The sequence below is a fragment of the Dysidea avara genome, chromosome 1, assembly GCF_963678975.1.
Source record: "Dysidea avara chromosome 1, odDysAvar1.4, whole genome shotgun sequence".
Classification (NCBI taxonomy): domain Eukaryota; kingdom Metazoa; phylum Porifera; class Demospongiae; order Dictyoceratida; family Dysideidae; genus Dysidea; species Dysidea avara.
Window position 1 is genome coordinate 7,966,017 of NC_089272.1, and position 23,320 is coordinate 7,989,336.

At 36.6% G+C, this 23,320-nt stretch overlaps 1 protein-coding gene across 1 annotated transcript; it reads left to right on the forward strand.

The window, feature by feature from the left end:
* LOC136253240 (uncharacterized) lies at window positions 1-15,325 on the forward strand. The gene is made up of 5 exons (XM_066045899.1): window positions 1-38; window positions 312-394; window positions 436-478; window positions 14,262-14,660; window positions 14,732-15,325. The coding sequence occupies exons 1-5, from the start codon at window positions 1-3 to the stop codon at window positions 15,285-15,287; spliced, it is 1,119 nt and encodes a 372-aa protein (XP_065901971.1). The 3' UTR covers window positions 15,288-15,325.
* The last annotated feature ends 7,995 nt before the right edge of the window (window positions 15,326-23,320 follow it).

The following is a 23,320-nucleotide window of genomic DNA, read 5'->3' on the forward strand; positions in this document are numbered from 1 at the left end:
ATGTTGGAGCAAGATAAGTGTTGGTCCAAGAGTACTAGGTATGTATGTCTATCGGTAATTGTTAAGGTAGTAAAGGTATGATTGTTCAGCTCATAGTTGTGACTGATAGATGACTGAGATCTGGTGCATCTTATTACAACACATTTGGATACATTAAACCTAAGTTGCCATATATTATGTATATAGCCATTCTGATAGCCTGTCAAGATCTTGCTGAAGGATGGAAGGAATCAATTACTATATAACAAGCAGTCATCAGCAAACAGCCATAGTGTAGATGTAATACCTCTGGTAATGTCATTAATATACAGCAAGAACATCAGAAGACCAAGTACTGTTCCCTGTGGTACCCCTGATGTAACTGTTACTGGGGATGAGGATTTGCCATTAAGAAGTACACATTGTGTCCGATCAGTTAACCATGTTTTGATCTAGTTAAAGGTATTGTTTCTAATGCCATACATCGTATTGTAATTTCGTAAGTAACCGCTGGTGTGGAACTGTGTCAAAAGCTTTAGCAAAATCAAGCAACTTGTTTCTGATGGTTTAGAGCATGTAGAGAATATCTTCTGTTAGGGTAACGAGTTGAGTAGCAGAAGAATGACCAGCTCTGAAGCCATGTTGGTTTTCTATTAGGATTTCATTGGCATTAAAGTGGCTCATTATGTTGTTTTTTGAGCATATAGAAGTAAGGGACATTGGTCTATAATTACTTGCTTCATCATGCCTTCCTTTCTTAGAGACTGGACAAATATTTGCTTTTTCCAATCTGGTGGTAATAAGCCTGTATGATGCAGTCATAAAGGAGCCAGGCAATGAAGCAATTTACCCTGCAATTTACTGTGAAGGGTGCTGTGCAGCTCGGAGATGTGCATGCATGCAGGTAACTAATAGTGGGTGAGTCTGAATTGCCTTTTTATTGTGTGCATTGCATGTAATCTATGTATAGGCTTGTTTATCAAGAAGGCGTGGCCCATATTACATCATTTTTTGCATAACCTAATCTGGATTTGTGTAGGGAAAAATGATCGGGAAAATCAATGTAGGGCAAACGTTTTAGAAGTGTTTCTGAGCAATACTACATCAAGTAATCACTACCCAAAATACAACTGTAAATTCAGAAGTATGAAGTTCATGCCAATGGTATGCTACATCATAGTAAATGACCGCAGGGAGTACCACAGAAGTATGTACATCATACTAAGTGAATACCATAAGTATGAACTTCATACTTTTGAGTTTAATTTACAGTGTTGTGGTCATAGTTTATCAATACTCTGGATTTGTTGAAAAAGAATAACAGGGTGACTTTTCTGTAGCTGTTTTATGAACATGAAATTTAAATTATTCTCTAAAAACTTGCTTTAACATCTGAAAGGTATTTTACCATGCCTCAGTTTATTAATGTTTTAGTCTTCAAATTACCCATTTTTATTGCTTGATTGATAGGTTCCAGTTGACATTGCATTTCTACAAAAATGGCTGATAATTTGTGCATGCGGCAGATTTGTATGACCACACCTCTTCATTAAGCACATCTATAAAAAGAACAGAACTAAAAGAACAAAGAAGCCAAGTGGGCACTACCAAGGTTTAGCTTTTATAGTCCTACTTTTGTCAAACTAATTTAAAAGTAACACAACCTCAACCTAGGGTCGAAAGTACAATAATATCATTGTACTGAATGGGAGTGCATGTGCTAATGACTTATATCACAAAACTATCCTTGATAGTTTGAGATCTAACATATTTTTAATACCATGCAGTAAGGATTTCTGTAACTTGTTGTATGTAATTCTTATTTCATACCGTTACACTTGAGAAGTACAATGAATCAAGCAAACATCCCTGTTCTGTATCATTTCTTCAATTATATAGTAGCTAGATTATAAAGCTAAAATTAGCTAGAAGGCAAATAAAAATAGGTTTGATTAGGGATTATGGCTATAATTCCTAATCGAACTTAAAAATTCCTATTTTTCTGTCTACTTCTTTGTTTACTTTTTGTAACATAATTAGGTACCATGCAGCGCTAAATTATCTCATCAAAAAGATGACTAAGCCTTCAACCTGCAATTAATGTTTACATCTCAGCACACACCCAAACTATCAACTACTGAAAAAGTGAAGTAGCCATTGTGCTTTATTTTCAGCCATATCAGCCCATTTCACAATGTTACTGTCACAAATGAAGAACACTATGAGAAGCGCCTCTGCAATCAATTCAGTCACTTTGGAAAATATCATTACAAACATTGGGAAGCCATCAAGTATTTTCTACCACAAATTGACACCTTGCACTGTCAGCAATTAAGAAGAAATGAGACACAAAGGAGGCAAAAGTACCTGTAATTCCATGATGTATACAGTGTATATGTACTGCAGTACAGTGGAACCTCTCTTATCCGGGCAGTCTGGTACGTACTACCGTCCATATCTCAGAAATGTCTGTAACTAAGAATTGCATACTAGTATGCTAAAATGACTAACTTAAATACAAGCAATGTTGTTATTGCTATCAGTTAGTGGTATGCAGTTTAGTGAGTAGAGAAGGAAGTCACTACAGAGCATTCATGGTCATTCCCATGGGCTGTAAATAATGCATTGTCACCTACTGTAGCACCCAAGTGGTAGTTACACGTATTATTAATTTGTAAGATAAACAAGCCATCAAACAGGTATAGAGCAACCTTTAGGCTCCCTCCTTGTGCTCTCATCTATACCAAACTCCATTATGGTCAATAAGCTGCAAGCCACATGATCAATTTGGGCTGCCTGGACAATGGAGGCACCCGGATAATAGAGGTCCGGATAAGGGAGGTTCTATGTATGCCAAATGGTACCTGTCGGCCCAGTGTCGGGTTGAAGCAATGTCTAACAGTGCCATCCACTGCTTGAAGTTTCTTAGTTTACTAGAGTGGTATATCCCCAGTAATGGAACAGTTAATTGTTTGTTATTTTAGTAGTTTTTCAGTAAACCCGCATTCACTGATGTTTTACTGAGAGTTTAAAACTTAGGAAAGCAATTGTGTTCCATATACTTAAAGTTACTGACATTTTACTATCAGTATAACTGGGTACAACCACAGTAAAGTGGCTTAACAAATTAGTAAACTAAGAACCTTCAAGCAATGATCAGCTGAATATTTTGAAGTGTTTATAGACAAGACAGAAATGATGGGTACTGTGGCATATATGTGGTATGTCACAGAGAGAACTATTGTCTCTAGCTATCAGTGATAGTGAAAGCAATAGCTTGTAAGAAACAGTTTTAAAAATGCACTTATAATTTTGGCTGTATGTAGACCATTCAGCAGATGTATTATGATGTTAAGGCTAAATAATATTATATCGATTATTTATAACTGGTCCCATATGATACGTTAACATGATACATAACAGCCATGGCAGATTCCTACAAAGTAATGTAAATTGTGTAAATGTTCTTGTCAAGTCAAATACTCCTCGTATACTTATGTCCACCCCATTCTGGACTACGCCTGCAGTGTATGATACCACACCATCAACACACTATATCAGAAATTGAGATGATACAGAAATGAGCTGCACATGTAATTATGACTGGACTGCTGGACCCTTGTGTCTGGGACTGGTCTCTTATGACTGGACCCTTAGGGTAAGTGCAGATTAAATGTTAATGGTGCTGATAAAGCTCTCTCTAAGCTGTGATGGATGTGGATTCATGTGTCATGTGATTAGTGTATTTCAGAAACTATTTGTGATGATTTGGTGATTTCCATCTTCTGATCCTTAGTTTTGTACAAACTGTATTGTTCCTTCAATTAACACTAATTGTATTCAGCATCATTCAAGCTATCTTTGCTGTATGTCTTAATGCCCGAAGTTTGTTTCCCAAGCAGTTTTCTCTATTAGGATTACTGTCAGTGGTCAATGCTGATGCTATTGCTATCACTGAGACATTTTAGATGACACTATTCTCAGCTCCCAATTATTGGCCTCTGACTTTCATAAAGATCGCAATAGACATAGTGGAGGAATTATTATTCTTGTTCGGTTGACTATTCCTGCAGTTAGAATGCCTGATCTAGAGTCCAGTTGTGAAATTTTGCGCTCAAGCTTCTCACAGCCCCACACAGCCCCAAGTTCCTTCCTATTTGGGGTATTTTATCGTTACCCAGGATCTTCTGTTGATGTTTTAGAAAATCTTAAGTGCTCTCTTTTGGCATCCATCCAAGATAGTAGTACCCCATTAGTATTATGTGGTTACTTCAATGTTTCATCCATTGACTGGTCGCTAACATATCCTATTGCTTCGTCTGATATAAGCAATCTTCCCTGTTCAATTGTCCATGATAATTTTTTAACCCAACTAGTCAACTTTTCCACCAGGGAGAATCACGTTCTTGATCTAATGTTTACAAATTGACTAGACTACATCACCAATGTTCATCCAATGGATAACTTACCAGGAGCTTATCATGATTCTGTTGAGTTTACTCTCCAAAAACCATTGACCAATGTGCCTTTAAGGAATTACCTGTCCCATGTTCCTTGGGACCAGTGTTGAACTTTCACTCAGACATGGAAGATGCCTGAACTTGTTAGAAAAAGACCTCTTGTTGACTCAGTTATTCCTACTACCCTGTGGAAACAGGTAAAATTGAAGCATTGGTTTACTGATGAAATGCTTCACCTTATTCGTACCAAGCGCTGCCTATATCGTAAAATGAAATGCATCAACTCTGATGTGGTTAAGATGAAATGCATCAACTCTGATGTGGTTAAGATGAAATACACAAGGCTATTAGTTCATTCAAAGATGAGGCAGGACACTACTGTTTATATCTCTTGTTTATCAATCCCTTACTTTGCCAACACAAAAAAATTTTGGAATTTTGTCAATTCTGTAAAACATTATTGTCAGCCTCCTCCTCCTCTCAATCATTTAATAGATTCATCTCTGATGACCTTGAGAAAACCACTGTTTTCAATGAGTACTTTAACTTAGTTTTTACTGCTGAAAATTGTTCAAATCTATCATCTCTGCATGATTCCATTCCTTTCTACCCTAAATAAATTGATACTATCAAGTTTACACCAGAGAGTATTCATGAGGAACTCATCAATTTGCAATGTGATAAAGCCTGTGGCCCTGATAGTATTCCAGCCCATTTGCTAAAAGTTGGTGCAGACTTTATTTGCTCTCCTCTATCTAGGATTTCCAACTCTCCCTTGACTCAGGCTCACTACCTAGGGACTGGATCACTGCTAATATTGTTCTAGTTCATTAAAAGGGTGACCTTCTCTTTAACTATATTATCTTATCTCTTACGTTTGTTGTTGTTAAGGTAATGGAAAGAATTATTCACCATCAATTTACAGTTGCTTTAGAATCTAACAAACTTATTAGTAAGTCTCAACAAAGCTTTTGCAATAACGTAGATTAGATTATCAATTTTGTCAGGGATCATGCAGAGATGATAGATTTGAACAATCTTTAGCAGTAAAAATGGAGTTAATGTAGTCATTGAAAACAGTGGCTTTCTCAAGGTCATCTGAGATGAATCTATTAGAATGATTAAGAAGAGGAGGAGGCTGACAACAATGTTTTACAGAATTGACAAAATTTTGGTACATGCCTGCAAAGGTGTTACCCACACAAAACATACAAAGATAAACACACACACACACACACACACACACACACACACACAAATAATTACAACAGGAGGCACAAAACAGTTTTAACTTTACACAAAAAGAAAACAACAAAGTGCAGCTTGAAATGCTTTAACATTTGATAACTTTAGGATGCAAAGAGGAATAGTATTACACAGGAAAGGAGTGTTGATGAAAAAATACTAACAATAAAGATTGATAGTCGAAGATGGGATACGCATTGTCATTTGAAGGGATCTAGTGATGGTGGAAGAAAATTGAAAATACTGGGAAAAGGGAATGGCTACTCTGTTGTGTAGAATATCATGGGCCAGACTAATAGAAGATCTTCTGGTTTGGAGTGGTAACCAATTAAGTTCTTATAGGCAAGCGTCTAAAGGCTTAGTCCAGTTATGACTGACAGAATTCCATCTACTACCTCACACCCAATGTGCAGCATGTCGCTGGATCAATTCTAGTTGAGACACATCTTTTGTGTTATGTAGGCACCAAACCAGGGAAGCATATTCTAAAATTGGTCTGACTATAGCTATGTATGCAGTTGCACCATTTATATATCTTAGTTAAATCATCTTGGAGAAGTTCACAATCACAAGGGGACACAATTTCTTTGTAAAGCGCAGTATCATCAGCAAAGGGTCTGTGTTGGATAATTTTATGCAGCTCATCACCATACAATGAAAACAATAGGGGACCTAGCAATAATCCTTAAGGCACCCCAGATCTGACAGGCAACCATTCAGAAAAGCTGCCATTAACACAACTCTCTGAAATCTTTAGTTAAGAATGAATCAAACCATAATAATAGATTGCCATGAATTTTAAGACTCTCAAGTCAAAGTAACAATCGCTGATGTGGAACATCTGAGTGAAAGGCCTTTGCAAGCTCAAGTAAGAGACAATAAACAGAGTTATGTCTTTCAAGGCAAGCTGCAGTTGCCCCATCATCAATCATAGAAGCAAGGAGTGTAATGGTAGAAATCTAATGTAATCTAATGCTGCATGGTGAGACAGATAATGTTACAACAATTTGCGGTGGGAAACTTTACTGAGGAAACTGATGAACATTTTTTGTGCTTAAGATAGTTAATAACTTACTTGACATCAACCCTGGAGAATATTTACAGCCAGCTAACAGTGTTACAAGACGCCACCCAAAGCACAATTTAAGCAGTATATGGATAGCATACTTTTGCAATTTGCAATTGCTTTTTACTTATTGTGACTTGATATTGTGACTTCTTGCTGTAACATTTCATACTCAAGGCTTCCTTCTGCTAGGAGATATGGTTTTATCAGACCATGTAGTAATTTCACATGGGTGGGACATCAATTAATGTACAGGTGATGGAATGGCTAAAACTAACTCTTTAGAAAATAATGTGTATTATTTAATTGAAGAAAAGAGCCTATTAAAATCTCTACTTTTAGATGGTATAGAATGGAATTTAGATGGTATAGGAATGGAATCATTTGTCAACAAAATTCCAATTTTGTCAACAACAGAAAAATGGTAGTTGACAGAATTGTCAACAAAATTCCTGACACTTGCAGAACTCTATAAATTATACATTACTATTAAAAATTACTCTCTAATGCATTGGACAGTAAATTGGCAATATCTCTGGGATGCTTCAAAATATCAAGCCAAAGTTATAATAAAAGGTAGCTAAATAACCAATGCCAAATGAGAAATTGACCAAGGTGCCAAAAAGGATGGTTTTCCAAAATTGGGTAACATATGTGTATGCTATCATTTTCTGTTGCAAGCCCACAACTGTAAAAGAAAAAAATATAAATATTACTAATGTGCAACTGCTGTATACTCGTTAATCATTAAGACTGCTAGTAACAATGTACATAAACCAGTGACAGTGTTGAAATCATGCTATATTAGTCAGTTATTATGCTCATCCTGTTTGTAATACATAGTAGTAAGTGATAGATGGCATACAGTGCAAGCTACAGTAGTAGAATACTGTACAATTACTAAAAAGGGAGTATGGTATATGTTACCCAGTCTGGGAAAACCGGTCTTATTGCCTATTATTAAAGGAGTATCAAGAAATGCCGGTTTTAAGTATTTAGTGTGTTGTAGCTCGCCAATGGTTGAAGCTATGTGTACTAAATTTTCACACATTTTCCTACTTTCTAGGGCATCCATACACTGTGCAAGTAGCCAACAGCTAAGTTTCCCACCATTTTAGATAGTTTTTAAACCGAGGTTGGCTGTATCAGGAAAGCTCCAAAAGAGGAGGGAGGCGGGGGCCAGGTAGGAGGGCAAGAGGCTGTTTAAAAATTAGAAGGAAAGCGTAGGGATGAATTAGGCCACGTTATGGGCCATTCTGGTCTCACAACTGGCTTACATGAAAGTAAATTCACTGCACAGGTCTTAACATAAGACTCTCAAGACACCTGTTCATCTCATAGTGAAAGAAATACACATAGATACGTAACATCTGGGTAACTGTCCAAGGATGTCCATGTCTCTACCTTTGTGTTTCAGCTGACCAGTGGAATTTCAATGTACCAGAGCATTCCTAGTTACTGACATGCATCACTAATAATGCACTTGTAAAAGTAGCCTTAGCAAATCAATTCATGATGAATATAGTCAATTCAATTGTCGGTTATAGATTAATAGTTTGATCAAAGCACATGTTATAGCTATCACAGTTCTTGATGGTTATGTGTCAGTATTGCTTCATCTTTTGCCTTACATCCTAAAGTGTCAACAAATGACCTCCCAGTTTATGTGTTTAGTGATTAGTAATCATAGCTTATAATATCACTAGTTTAACTTAATACCACTTTTCCGGGATACATCTCAATATACAACAGTGTACATTTGGTTGTCTCCCTGAAAAGAGGTATACATGGCAAATGTATTCTCTGGAATTCCTTTAATCTGAGGTGTGAAAGTGTTACATTTGTAATTGTATTCTTCTCATGTTGTACTAGACACGTTTGATCACTTATAGTAAACATGTAATATGACCCATCTTGTGTAGACACAGTTCATTGACTCTAGAGTATGATTTTTGTACCAATTCCTTACATTCTAGAGCATCCACTGTGCAAGTAGCCAACAGCTAAGTTTCTCTCCATTTTAGTTAAACTGAGATTGACTGTATCAGGCAAGCTCCAAATAGCGTGGGAGGCAGGTGCTCGGAAGGAGGGAAAGAGGCTGTTCAAAATATTTAAAAGGAAGATGTAGGGATGAATTAGGCCAAGTTATGGGCCATTCAGGTCTCAAAACTGGCTTAAACGAAAAGAAATTTACAGCACAGGTCTTTGTTCAACACCATGCATGGAGCTGTACAGCCTCATATAGCCAATTAGCCATCCCCAAGCTGACCAGAGCTCCATTAAGGTTCTATACCACACGTGTGGATCACCACTGAGCTTGGGAAAAGCAGCCAGCTAAAAGCAGACCACTCAAGCCTAGCTGATTTTGATGGTGAAATTTGATAGTTTATTCATGTAGTTTGTGTTATTGGTGAAAAATCGAATCTGCTGACATGGGCAATAAGACTGGTTATCCAAGGTCCAGTCACAAATTTGATCAAAGTACACGTCACAGTGTATGATAGTGCTTGATGGTTACAGTAGTGTCAGTAAGACTCAGCATCACTTTCATCTTTTGCCACAACAAAAATGGTTGTCATCATTTAAGTTCTGTATACGTACACATTACTGTGATTCTCATTATTTTATAAGTTGCTTTTTTTACTATACATATCCTTTTGGGCACATGCAAAAGATGTAGGAAAACTCAATTGAAAATTCCAGCAATATGTTAACATTATTTTTTCACACAATTGGATAAAGCAATCGTTCAACCTTCTTGCTGTAAAGTTTCACACCCAAAGCTTCCATCTGCTAAGAGATATGGTCTCATCAGACCATGTAGTAATTTCACATGGGTTGGGACATCAAATAATGGACGGGTGATGAAATGGCTATCATTAAAAATAATAATACGTGTTATATAATTGACCCAATATAAATTATTTTAGATGGCATAGGAATGGATTTAAATTGTTTGTCAACATAATGATTTGTCACCGTTTTCAAACTTAATCACTGACAGAACTCAATGAATTACTAGTTTGTAGTGTGTTAAAAAGAAAATTGGCCATATTTTCAAAGTATCAAGCCAGAATTTCACACAACCAGTGCCAGAAGAGAATGTTGATCAATGTGCCAAAAAGGATGGTGTTCCAAAATTGGGTAGCATGTGTGTATTTATGTATGGAACCATACTAAATATCTTAAATGCTTAACGTATTACTACTCTATTGGAATCAATATAGTCTTCAGTTGATTCAGATAAATTGTTTACTGCTATCATAAGATATGGCAAGTCTGTAGCTAACCAAGTTACTATCACACATTCATGGCATGGTATGAGGAAATAATATCACAAGGTACTGTAGCCATATTAAGGTCTTCAAAGCAACTTAAGTAAACTACAGTAGCTATACTATATTCTCCCTTTTTGTAATTGTATTCTACTCATGTAGCATTTTACGTGCTACTATTGCATATAGCATGAGTGAACATGTAATATGACCCCATCTTGTGTATAGGCTTCACTGACACAATTACTAGAGCATGAGTGTGATAACTCATTTTAACACTTTCATTGGCACTATGACCATTGTCAGTTGAGGTCTTAATGATTAACTAGAAATGAAGTGGTTGTAAATCTGATGGTTCAAGAGTATTCTACTGGTACAAGAGTATTCTACTGGTACACATCTCTAAAATCCATTGTAAAGACAACCTCAGCAAAACAGTGGCATGAATATTGTTTAATGTGTGATGTAACATGCACACCTCAGATCAAAGGAACTCCAGAGGATACATTTGCCATGTATACCTCAACACAGGGAGACAACTAAATGTACACCGGTGTACACTGAAATGTATCCCAGGAAAGTGGTTGCAATTCAAAAGAGTAAGCCACTTTCATCAAAGCAAGCATAGCCTTGATGTGGATATGATGTGTATGCCTGCAGCCCTCAGGCTTTGCATGGGCATACATATCGGGCAAATCTCTTGTGCTCATGTTACAACTATTACTTGTAGTGTATTGGTGTGGCTATTCACTTGTGGTGAATAGTCAACTTCAATTGTGTCAACAATTTTCAAACCTTTGATCAAAGTACACGCGTCACAGTGTAACAGTGTATGATAGTGCTTGATGATTACAGTAGGTGTCAGCAAGACTCATAATCAGCATCACTTCATCTTTTGCCACAACAAAAATGGTAGTAATCTCAAAAATGATTTCAGTTATAAGTACACATTAGGCAATACTGTGATTCTCATTATTAAGTTGCTTTTTTATTATTGTGACTTAATTTTGGAAAACCATCCTTTTAGGCACATGCAAAAGTTGCCACTATTTTAAATAACTGTGCTGTGAAGTTTCACACCCAAAGCTTCCTTCTGCTGGAGATATAGATGATTTTATCAGACCGCATGTATCACATACATAAGTGGGACACCAATTACCTTGGGATGATTTTTTCAGGTGATGGAATGGCTAAAACTATTATACATGCTAGTTAATTAAAGCTAAGAATGCTTGATTTAGCTATCAAAAATCTCTTCTATTAATATGTATTAATTTATTGATTCATTTGTTTATTTTAATTTAGAATGGAATTATTTGTCAACAAAGTGATTTATCACCATTTGTCAAACTTAATCGAACACATTGCATTACTATTTAAAAAGTTAGTTTATTAGACAGTAATTGGAAATATCTTTGGAATACTTCCAAGTATCAAGCCAAATTTTTAATACATTGACAAGATAGATAAACACCTAGTGTCTCATTTTAACTGTAATTGATCAATTTAAGGGCGGATTTATGGAGGGTGCTTGGGGTGCTGAAGCACCCCCCTCCAAAATTTTATCATGTGCTAGCTAGGAATCTTCTAGTACTGTAATTGCAGTATAGATGCAATTGCATCTTATACGTATTCATGGGCAATAAAAAAATGGAAAGAGAAGGGAGAATAGCTAATCTTTACTTAGAATTACTAAGAGAGGTTCAACTTAAACTTTTGGTGTGAGACTTACCATAAAAGCCACTAAAAATCGAAACACTCTAATAGAACAGTCAACTACTCTAATAGAACATCCATCATAATGTTTTTTTCAAGAAGTTGCCAGTGTGGTTTCTTGACCTGTGCACTGCTATCTTACCATTGCTCCAAACATCCTGCCTTATACTAATCACTTTCTGAGAACAACTTCTGTCAAATAGTTTAATATTATAGTGAGTATTTTCAGTTGTTGCTACATTAATACTTGGGTTGACATGCTTAAGTAAAACAGTTAATTTCTTAGCATGTATACAGTTAACAAGGCTGTAGTATCTGAGAACTGTCTGTCTTTGCTTTATCAGTACCTAAGTTCCATGCTGCATTTATCTGAATCTAGCACCTAATAAAATTTAATGTCATACAGGGTTTGCACTCCTAAACCCTTTGAGCTCAACTTTATAAGTTATGATACCACAGCATTTACACTGTCACGTTATAAGGCAGTTAGTTGTGGCCAATAACTAGTTGTGCATGTACGTAAGTGACTTTAGACTCTGGTTGTCAAAAAATAATATTATGGTGATGGGGCCATATAGTTAAAAAAAGTCAGATTGAAGAACAGTCTGTGGCTATAATTTATATGCTACAAAGTTGAAGTTATTTTTGTGTGCATTTTAAATCTCTACAATGTTGACCTAAATGGTTTAATAATGTAGTGGGTATTTTTTTTCTTTTTCACATAGACATATGTGACCATATTTTACATAATAAATAAAACATTGAAATAAAACATATTTTTAGTTGTAGCTACAAACTTGATGCCTAAAGGTTGAAATACTTCCTCTTGCAAGTAAAATAGTAAATAATTATGGTGAACTTCTTAGCATTTATAAAGTTAACAAGGCTGCAGCATCTGAGATAGGGATGCGGCGATTATGCCGGCATAATTTAGGGCATAATAGGTATGTGTGGGAATCAGGAATTATGCTAGCATTTTGAGATGATTACAAAGCTTTAACAGTAGGAAAATCTGCAGATTGCACAATTCCGTTAAAAAGATCGAGATACTCTAATAGAGCAGTCACCAAATATTATTTACTCTAATAAAGCAGTCATATTGAAACGAAATACTCTAATACAGCAACCAGCTAAAGAATTCAAGACGATTGGAAGCTTAAACATCAATGAAAATGGTCTGATACAGCAATAAACTGGCATTATGAGCCAATTATTGTGGCATAATTTTGGGAATAATGGGCAATTTTCAAAAGCATAATAGGTGATTTTTTGAGCACTGCTCAAAAGCATAATGCTCAATTTTTGGAGCATAATAGCCTCATGCCTAATCTGAGAGCTGTTTGTTTTTGGTAGCTATACCAGTTAGGTAGCACCCTTACTTCCATGGTACATTTATCTAAATCTCCCTATGTTAGCATCAATTTAAGTGAAATAATCTGACCATCACCATATGTCCAATTACATAATTACTGTAGTTTTTGGCTGCGACTAACTCCTTTTTAGCTCCTTGACACACTGACAATATAAATGATGCGGCTTAAAGTTGAACTTCAAGGGATTTGGGAGTGCAAACCTATCATTTGTATAACAAACTTAAATATATTCTTTAACAGTTGTCTTAATGAAGGTTCAGTTCAGTGTGTAATGTGGCACATGCGCAAAGAAGTTTGGCTTAAATTTTATTTCTGACATAATTCTGTCTCATTGTAAATGCTTATAAGATACTTCATTATATAGTGCATGTACTATTGCAGTGCATACATGTAATCAGCTAGCTAAATTTTTTATTGTTGATTTCCCATTTGGGAACAGAAGTCTTCTTGGTATTCCCAATATCAGACAAACTGCTATTGTGTGTATGTTCATAACTGACTTTAAAGTCCATTACTACATCAAGTTTGTCTATGGTGAGCTAAAAGAGTTGATTTCAAGGGAAATCCTACTTATTTGCTTATACAAGGGAAGGGGTTGTACTTATTTGGATGTAAAAATGATATTGGACTTTCATTCCAGTAGTCCATTCCCGTACACTCTGGTTGCTAAAGTCTTTGTACACAAATATACTAAGAATTAGATATCCAGTTTTCTAAATGACATGGGCAACTGCAGCTGTCACTATTCAGTGGGTTGGAGTGACATAATTTTGGGACATTCTTTGGTTGAATGTATTGAGTCTTGCCAGTTAAGTGGCGTTCAAGAATCTGCAGCCCACTGCTAAATGCTGAATACATTTTTATGGGTATCCACAGCATCCAGCTTTTAATAAGTACTGTTTACATTTTAAGAACTGGTATATTAATGCATCATTTTTCATTATTGTTGCAGGATTATAGATCAATACTTGACATATCTACACAAGACGGTGGTGTTGATCTGAACTCCATTCTATTGCAAGGTTACTTTTTATGATGATGTAGCACTTTAGTTATCTATATATTTCTCCATTAGCTGAGAAAGATCGGAAAGAATTTATTCAATCACTGAACACCAAGTTATTTTTAAACCACATGATGTCAACAGAAGTACAATCTTACAAGATATTTTTGCTTTGTTTGGGATTGAAGAAGTGTTGCACCACTACCCACTCAAGATACACTTTGTCGGTGAAAAAGCTGTAGACACTGGTGGTGTATGTCGTGATATGCTTGCTGAGTTTTGGCAAGCAGCCTATGCTGAATATTTTGAAGGCTCAAATTTGTTAGTGCCCTCGGTGAATGCTCAAACAGACATGACAGTTTTGCATCTCATTGGAACTATTTTGTCTCATGGCTATATATTTTGTGGTGTATTACCAACACTGCTTTCCTTCCCAACTTTGTATGCTAGCCTTGTGGGTGTCAGTGTTAAACTACCTAGAAGTATCCTTTTTGGTTCATTTATTGATTATCTAACACTTGTGGAGCAAAACACTGTAAAGAGGTGCTTATAGGTATAAAATCTAGTGCATTTTCAATTGACTTGCAAACCCAGCTGATTGCTATACTTGACAGATTTGGGTCAAGGAAAGTTCCGAAACCAGACACTTTGAGACAGTTACTGATTGGCACTGCTGAGTATGAATTTCTACACAAACCTCTGGCTGCAATTTCTTGTGTTAATGCTGGTATACCAAAACAGGAAGTACAGTTTTGGTCCAAGTATTCTGCTGATGACCTCTACACCATTTTTCAATGCCTCACTGCTTCACCTAGCAAAGTCCTGAACCTTATTGAACAGCCTATTCTGTTGAATCCACGAGAAAAGAAAGTTTTTGAATATTTACAGCAGTTTATTGGAAACGCATCCACTGAAGATGTTGGTCATTTCCTTCGATTTGTTACTGGAAGTAGTGTGTGTCCTACAAGGAAGATCCAGATTACGTTTAACAGCCTTTCTGGTTACGCTCGTCGCCCTATTGCACATACATGTGGATTTACCCTTGAGATTTCGACTGAATACAGTAACTACCTACAATTTTCTGAGGAAATGAAGGCTGTTTTGACCAATAAAAATAGCTGGATAATGGATGCAATAACCGTTGCAAACAAGGCTGACACTCTTAACTAGCTATAGTTCTTTTACACTATGTGCTATTGTGTGTATTGATTTACAGACTTTATTTAAACATCTGAATTTAGCTATATTGTTATTAGTGCTTTACAGTGACCAGCACTGAAGGTCTGACAGCAACATGTGCTGCAGCCTTAGGATTACCTAACCTAATTTCAAGGACTTAGACTTAGTGACTTATAGCTGAAAAGGTGTAACAGAAAAGGGGCGGAAAAAAATCCCAGGATTCGAACTGCCGGTCACCCAATGTCTATTATGCTTATATAGCATGCTATGTGACCTTAGTCGTTTTTGATAACACATGACAAAATCTACCATTAAAACAAGCGACTGCTCTATTTGATTAAAGCTTTCTTGGTTCTAACTAACGTGATGCATTACATAATAATGTGTATTGCAGAAAGAATAACTGCAGCTACAATTATGATTATGATTAATTACAGGTAAAGGCACAGCCAGTATATCCAATCAAAAATACTTGTACGATGAAATAGCACAACTACAGGCCTAGGGAAAGGGGCAAGTTGTCATCATCACCTTGCAGAGCTCTCAAAATTAGTCTAGCATTATTTGTCCATAATCAACATACAGAAAGTTGTTGAAGTAAGTTTTTTCTCTTCACTTTAAGTGAGTTACTACCACAAGTAGTGGTATGGAATGAACATGAGACAGCAGTTAGTAGTTAAGCACCGCCACATAGGAAAACAAAATTGCTACATGGATCCAACCAGTCAGACACAATATATGACATTTTAAAGTTTGCAGTTTTCCCCATACATTGTCTATGTGGGGGGCAACAGTTGCCCCTTCTGGACAATCACATAGACAATGTATAAGGAAACCACAGATTTCAAAACCTCATATCTCAATCCCACAAATTTTCCATGTGTTGCCCAGAAGGGGGCAGTTGTTGCCCCTTCCCATAGATAAATGTATGAAAGAACTACAGATGTATTATATCTCATGACTTACTGTACATAAATTATAGCTATAACTATATGCTATCCTTTAAAATTTGGAGATGTTACTATAGACATTCAGGTTGCTAGGAGCAACTTTTGTTATAATGACATTCATCCATTACTGTCTGGTTGGTTGGATTTCTTATATGCCATCCTTTTGAAATTTGGAAATATTACTTTAGACATTCATTTCATGTCTACAAAATAATGTAAAATTCAGGTTGCTAGGGGCAACAGTTTAAAATTCCTTATTATTAACTTTACATGGCTAGAAGTCCGACCCATCTTGCTCTTATATTGTTTTATAGTGTACTCATGCTACAGCCTACAAGGTGAGAGGAAGAAGGAACTCATATGAGGTTTTGAGTTATGAGTGTATACAGTTATAGAGTGTATACAGTTGTGAGAGGAAGAAGGAACTCATATGTTGCCCATTACAGTTATGTAGTGCATACATTTTTTGACAACATATATTGTATACTGCATGTTTTCAACTTCATTTCACTGTTACTGTCAGGCTTGCGCCAATTATGCCAGCATAATTTTGAGCATAATAGGCTAGCAAAAGCATCAAGCATTATGCCAGCATAATAGGATGGTTTTCAAGAATTTTAATTAAAATGCGCAATGTGTGTGCCAAAAATATTGCAGGCATCCTGCTCCTTGGCTTACAGGTGACCAACTTAGGTGGTTTGGCTAATAATGCTTTATCAATATCTATAAATAGGCCTGTGTCAGCATAATAAAAGCATAATACAGTAGGTTTAAGTGCTATGCCAGTATGATGCTGGTGAATATTTCAAAGTATGAAGTGTAATTCCTTGAATATAGATCTATACTCTCTAATAAAGCAGTCAGTGGAAAATGCAGGCTACAGTATAGAGCACTCAGATGCTCGGTGCTCTCTAATAAAACAGTCACTTTATAGTAAAACACTCTAATAGAGCATTCACTGATTAAATGTTCCAAGATTATTGTAAGAAAGATTGTTAATCTAGGAGCACAGTGAAAACATAATGGGATCACTGAAAGAGCATAATAGGTGCAAATTGTGGGAAATTCCTGAAACAGTTTGGGAAAACTTTTGAGCTCAGGTCTATATAAAATTTAATAGTAGAGCTAATGATTCTAAAGTCACACAATTTAACAGCAGCATCTACAAAGGTTTATTTGCTTTTTAAAGCTTCCTTTGTGCAATATTATCATAGGTTTAATTTAAGCAGCCTTTGTGGTGTATAGCCTTATGTGGCCAGAAGTCTTTTTTGCCATTGAGAAGGGTTCTGGATCCCATGCACACACATCTTGATGCTACCTGTCCAATATAGAAGAGTTCTTAGCTACTAGCTATAGCCACGGCTTGCATAATTATGCTAATGTATTTAGTCAATATCTGAAGTGGCACAGCACAAAAATTGTGCACTTTTTCATAAAAAAGGATGAAACTTTCCACATAAGTAGTACTCTTCATAGTATAATTGTTTGATATAGTGCCATTGCACATTTGACTTTGGTGACCTTTATGGCCTTTTTTTTCCCAGAACTTTAATCATTTTTGTCTTCATCTCCCTGATCATGAGGCATTAAACAAATTATTAAAACATGGTACCAAAATAAAGATATTGTTACATGAAACAACTTAGTTTTGTTTATTTGAAGTTAATAGGTGATTTCATTCCAAAGTTATGATCATTTATATTATCCTTGAATTTTGAGATAATTTACCTCCTCATGGGTATTTACACCCCCAAGGGCAGGTAAACTCCGAGGATTTTGCAGCTAATAAAAGCGATCGTAACTTCAAAATGGAATTACCTGTTAATTTCAAATGATAACCTAGTTGATTCATTCAACAAGACCTTTTCTTTGGTATCATGTTTTACCCACATATCAATTAATGCCTCAGGGAGATAAAGACAAAATGATCAAATTTTTCTGGGCAAAAATGGCCATAAAAGTCACCAAAGGTCAAACCTTCAATGGCACTATATCAAAAAATACATGTCATGAAGAATCAAGACACACGGTAGTGTGTCGTGCGGCCAAGAAAGCCGGCGACCTACCTTGAGTACGTCTATTAACAAACAGCTTTTTCATACATAGCTCCATGCCCCCTTCTCTAAAACACACCACTTTTGCAGTATAGCTGTCCCACAGGTAGGGTACGCCACACAGCAAATTTGATTAAATTCGCAACAGCCATTTGCAAGATATGGGCGTTCAAAGTTTCGTTTTAATTTCTTCGTTTTTTTCTCTCCTTCTTATGCCGTACGGGGGGCTTCGATTTCTTTTCGCACACTTTGCAAAAAAATTGCTATAAAATTCCCAGTCACCACCTTCCACCATAGATATTAGATGTACTCTAATATCTATGCTTCCACTATGTCAATAACTACATGTACAAGAGGACACTTTCAGAGATTCAGACAAGTGTCAGCTCACTTAAACTTTTATTCTCACTCATTTTTTCCTGCCCGCGCACTATTAAAATATGGAACAGCCTCCAAGCTACTGCAAGTAATATAGATGAGTTTAAGAAAAGGATTGTAGACTATTTTTGTATTAACCCAGCTATAGACTAAAATGTTGTATGCTTTGTGCTTATATGTTTTCTTGTGTGTATCTGTGCTTTATACTCCCTAATGGAGGTCTGCACGGTATCAATAATTATACAACCAAGTACTAAAGAAATAAATAAAATATGCAAACATGTAACTTGATTGCCTTGATCTTTGGCACAAATGAAGAGTGTGTAACGGTGGATTCATGCACCAAGTTTGTTGTGAATCTGAGGAATATTCAAGGAGTTATGAGTGGAGTTCCTTGGAGTTCATGATCAATTGGAGTTCCTTGCTCACCGCCACAGTATCAATTGGTAAATATGTATACAAAGGCCACTGAAGAACACATCAAAATATCTGTACTACAGTAATGTGCTGAAGTAATTCATGTTTACTGAAGAGTGGTGATATGTAGCTACAGCTGCATATGCATGGTATGGGCATAGACTATGCAAAATAATAATTTTCACTATGGACCAACAGATGGTGTTGAAACTTATATTCAATAGACAGGAAGAGCTGGAAGAAATGGAAAGCTATCTCATTGTTGGCTATTGATTGCAAAAAAACTGATGAGATTTTGTGATAAGAACACGAAGCAAAAATACCACAACTTGCAGAAGAGACTCATTGTTTTCAGGGTTTTCCAGCTACAAGATCCATGAATGTAACTGTAATTGTTGTGATGTGTATGCAGAAAAGTGTAAGTGTGAGAAATGTCTATATAGATCTGTTTAAAACAATTCACTAATAGGTAATAAGTACATGCACTGTACTTAAATTAATTATTTTGTTATTTTGGGTACTTTTATTATATAGTACAATTCTAGAGCACATTGTTGTAACCACTTGATCAGTTTGTCATAAATTATTTCAACACTTTCAATGGGTTGCATATTCATTTTGGAAAAGATAAATGACTTCGTCCTGGAATCCATTCAAATACTCGTCCCTTTTCTCAGTCTAATTTCTTTAATAATGACATCACAATCATTTGCACTAGACATCATAGAGTGGAAACTTGATCTGTATATCTGATACTTGTTATTAAGAACATTATTTACTGGTCCCATACACTGACTAGCCTTAGAAATTGCTGTCTCTGATTTATTAGCATGTAAATGGTACATGTATTCTTTAAGGATTCTATTAACATGTTCAATGTAGATATCACACAGAATGTTGTTTCCTGGCTTTTGCCAGTGTGCGTGTTACGCTTTCATGTGCTGTAACTACACATGCATGCCAGCTGGTAATTACTGGAAGTATTGCGAGTTTTGTGATGTCATTAGTTTGAATGGCTTCATAAGCAGCCAAGCTTTTGTATTGCGTGGCACCAGACCCTGGGTTCAAAACTAATGGTGTCTGCCTCAAATTAATGAATGAATTCTCTTGAATACAATTAGTTATAACCAAGATTTACACATTGTCTAACATCACTATCATGTTATGTGATAAAGTGATAGTTGCACACATGACAGGCTCTTCAATAAGGTTCAAGACTTGACTAGGTGATGCTACACTCATATTAGCATACAAGAAGAATTCAGTCAAAGTAATAAATACACCGCAAGGCGACCGGTGCCGGCACTAGAGGTGTGGGCGAGCCAACAAATGGAGTTCTTAAATGGAGCCCGAGATAAGACTTAAATAGGGCCCAAGATAAACCTTAAAATCAGGCCCAAGATAAGCCGCCTAAATAGGGCCCGAGATAGCTTAAATATAGAGCCCGAAATAAGGCTTAAATAGGGCCTGAGACAGGGGCGGATCTAGGATTTATAAAAGGGGGGGCTAACTCAAGGTACTAATCTCTTGGGTAGAGGTGTGCAAAGCACACTTCCCAGCATGCAAAGCATGCTGGAACTAGGGGGGTCTGGGGGCATGCCCCCCCAGGAAAATTTTGAAAAATTGATGCTAAAATACTGCAATTTGGAGACATTTCCACATAAAATTCATATCTAGATATTTTATATACTGCCTTTAGATTATAGGTATGGCTCTCTGAAGCATTTTGCTAATGGAAAAGTTTGGGTAGTTACAGACAACCAAGTACATGATGCACCCCTCTCACAATTGCACAATACTGAATAGGTGCTTGTTAGAATAATAATGTTGAAAGTGGAAAATTTTGAAATTTGAACAATGCAAGATTGAATCTGAGAGCATTTTCAATGGAAATTGTGTACCTGAATTAAATATTGCCATACATATTAACTACTCAAGTAAATGCATGAATGAAGCACTTTAAACAGACTAATGCACTTCATTGTATGTATAAGTGCAGGCAGATTTGGAAAAAATCCATAACAGAACCAACTACATGTTTCCAGTGAATGTTCTATTAGAGTAATTAGCTGACTGCTCTATTAGAGTATCTCGATCTAGTATACACCTCCAATGTTGATCCGGGTCCTTGTTGCATAAACTTTATAGCATAAATCCACTGATAATACCTTGGAAAGATGTTTATAAGGTGGTTTTATGAGTATTTGTATTATTAGTGATCATATAATTATGCTAAGACAAAATTTCATTATAATACTCAGCATATTGATCAAGTAAAGCCTAAATATGAAGGGGGGGGGGGGGCTTCAGCCCCCAAAGCCCCCCCTGGATCCGCCCCTGCGAGATAAGCTTGCAGCTCTTAAGTCTAGCTGAATTGTCTTAAATCGAGCCGGATTTGCTTAAAAAGGGCCCGATTTAACAGCCTATTTTTGTTACAGATGGCGTGCCATACGGACGCTGCCAGACTAGCCCGATTCCAGATCTAGACTTTTGGTGATGCCAGGGCCTATAACTAGTAAATATAGGGAAGGTGTACATGCCAGTCTATAGCTAAGAAGCGAGCTAGAAAGACTGATACGGTCTTAGCTTAGCGGCGCCCGCTTTTGCAAAGGGACTAACGAGACTAACAATCTCCCCGGCCTCCAGGCCCTGAGAGTGATTTCATCAACTTGATAGTATACAGTAGAACCTGCAGTCTTGTCCATATCTCAGAAATGTCTGCATTTAAATTAATAGATGCATGCAAGCTAGTGGGCTGTAAAAGTGTAACATCACCTCAAGGCTTGCATCACCTAGCAGCCAAGTGGTATAGTTAACTTGAAACAAGCCACCTTAATAGGTAAACAGCAACATTTATGCACCCTCCTTGTGGTCTCAACTTCATTATGGTCAATAGACTACAAGCCATATGATTACTTTGGGCTGTCCAATAGAAGGGAGGTTCCTGATTTGACTGCTGTATTGGGGTGACTGCTCTATAGGGTAAATCAATGTTGAATTTTATGGTAACTAAGCTACTATAAGTTATATACCTAGTCTCGTACCCAGACCGCCTTTTCCCCTTTGTATTTGGGTGGGGGAAAAGCAGTCTTTTTCCCCACCCAATACAAAAGGAAAAAAACTCGGCTGTCTGGGTACGAGACTAAGTGCATACCATCTAGAAAAAAATTAAACATTACACCCTCTGTGTTACTTTATAAGACCTTTGACTCTCTAAATCATATTTTACTTCAATGATTGATTGGGTGCACTCAGTGGAGTTGGTTGGCACTATAAAAATTAATGTTACAGTTTACAAGCTACTTATACAACCATGTTCAGCGTGTTAAGATGATTCCTACTCCACTTGGGGTAGGCTGTATAGCTACCATAAAGCAGTATAAGGCCTGTTTCTAATGTATAACATGTCCTCACAGTTGGCAGATTACTACATGCAACATGCAAATGACATAGCTCTGATATGTTATGGGAGCAAATCACTGTCATGCATGCATGCAGGAAGAAGACTTGTATCTGGCAGTTGAATGATGCATGGAACCCTTTATGTCACATGCATGGTTTAGACCTTACATGCTCCTTAATGAATCCTATATATGTAAGTCCCAGATCCAATATGGTTACATGCATGATCTGCACATATTTTTAGTCTGTAAGAAGATGTCAGTCATTAGATGAACAGTCATCAAAACATCTAGGTTTTTACCATCAGAAACCATAATTGCTAGTGATTCTTAAGTTATAACAAGATTAGCTTATTCTTTGCCAACTTGCTTTATTGTCCAACTATAACTCCCAGCTAGACCATTGTCTCCAGCTGTCCAACATGAACATCTGTGCATGCATGTGCATGTGGCAGAAAATTTGATCATGTGTCTTATCATAGTGAAGAAAATTGAATTGGCTATCTGATGCATCGTTATAATTATAGTCCATTATGTCCTATGAGCCAACATACATGGACAAACCTAGATCCATGCATCGATTTATTTTGGGCAATACCATGACTATAACACCAGATGCATGCATGCATGTTCGCTGATACTTAGCTAGGCCAGTAGCATTCTAGCTGTCATGTATAAGATAGCTTCCACTTTTGACATGCTGGCCCGCAATAGTGGAATAAATCGCCAGGTGTAACGTCTCAACTGAACCCACGTTTTGAACGTTTAATGATCTGTAATCTCAGCAGCAACTTCTTGGATAGATATAAATACTTGATATAATT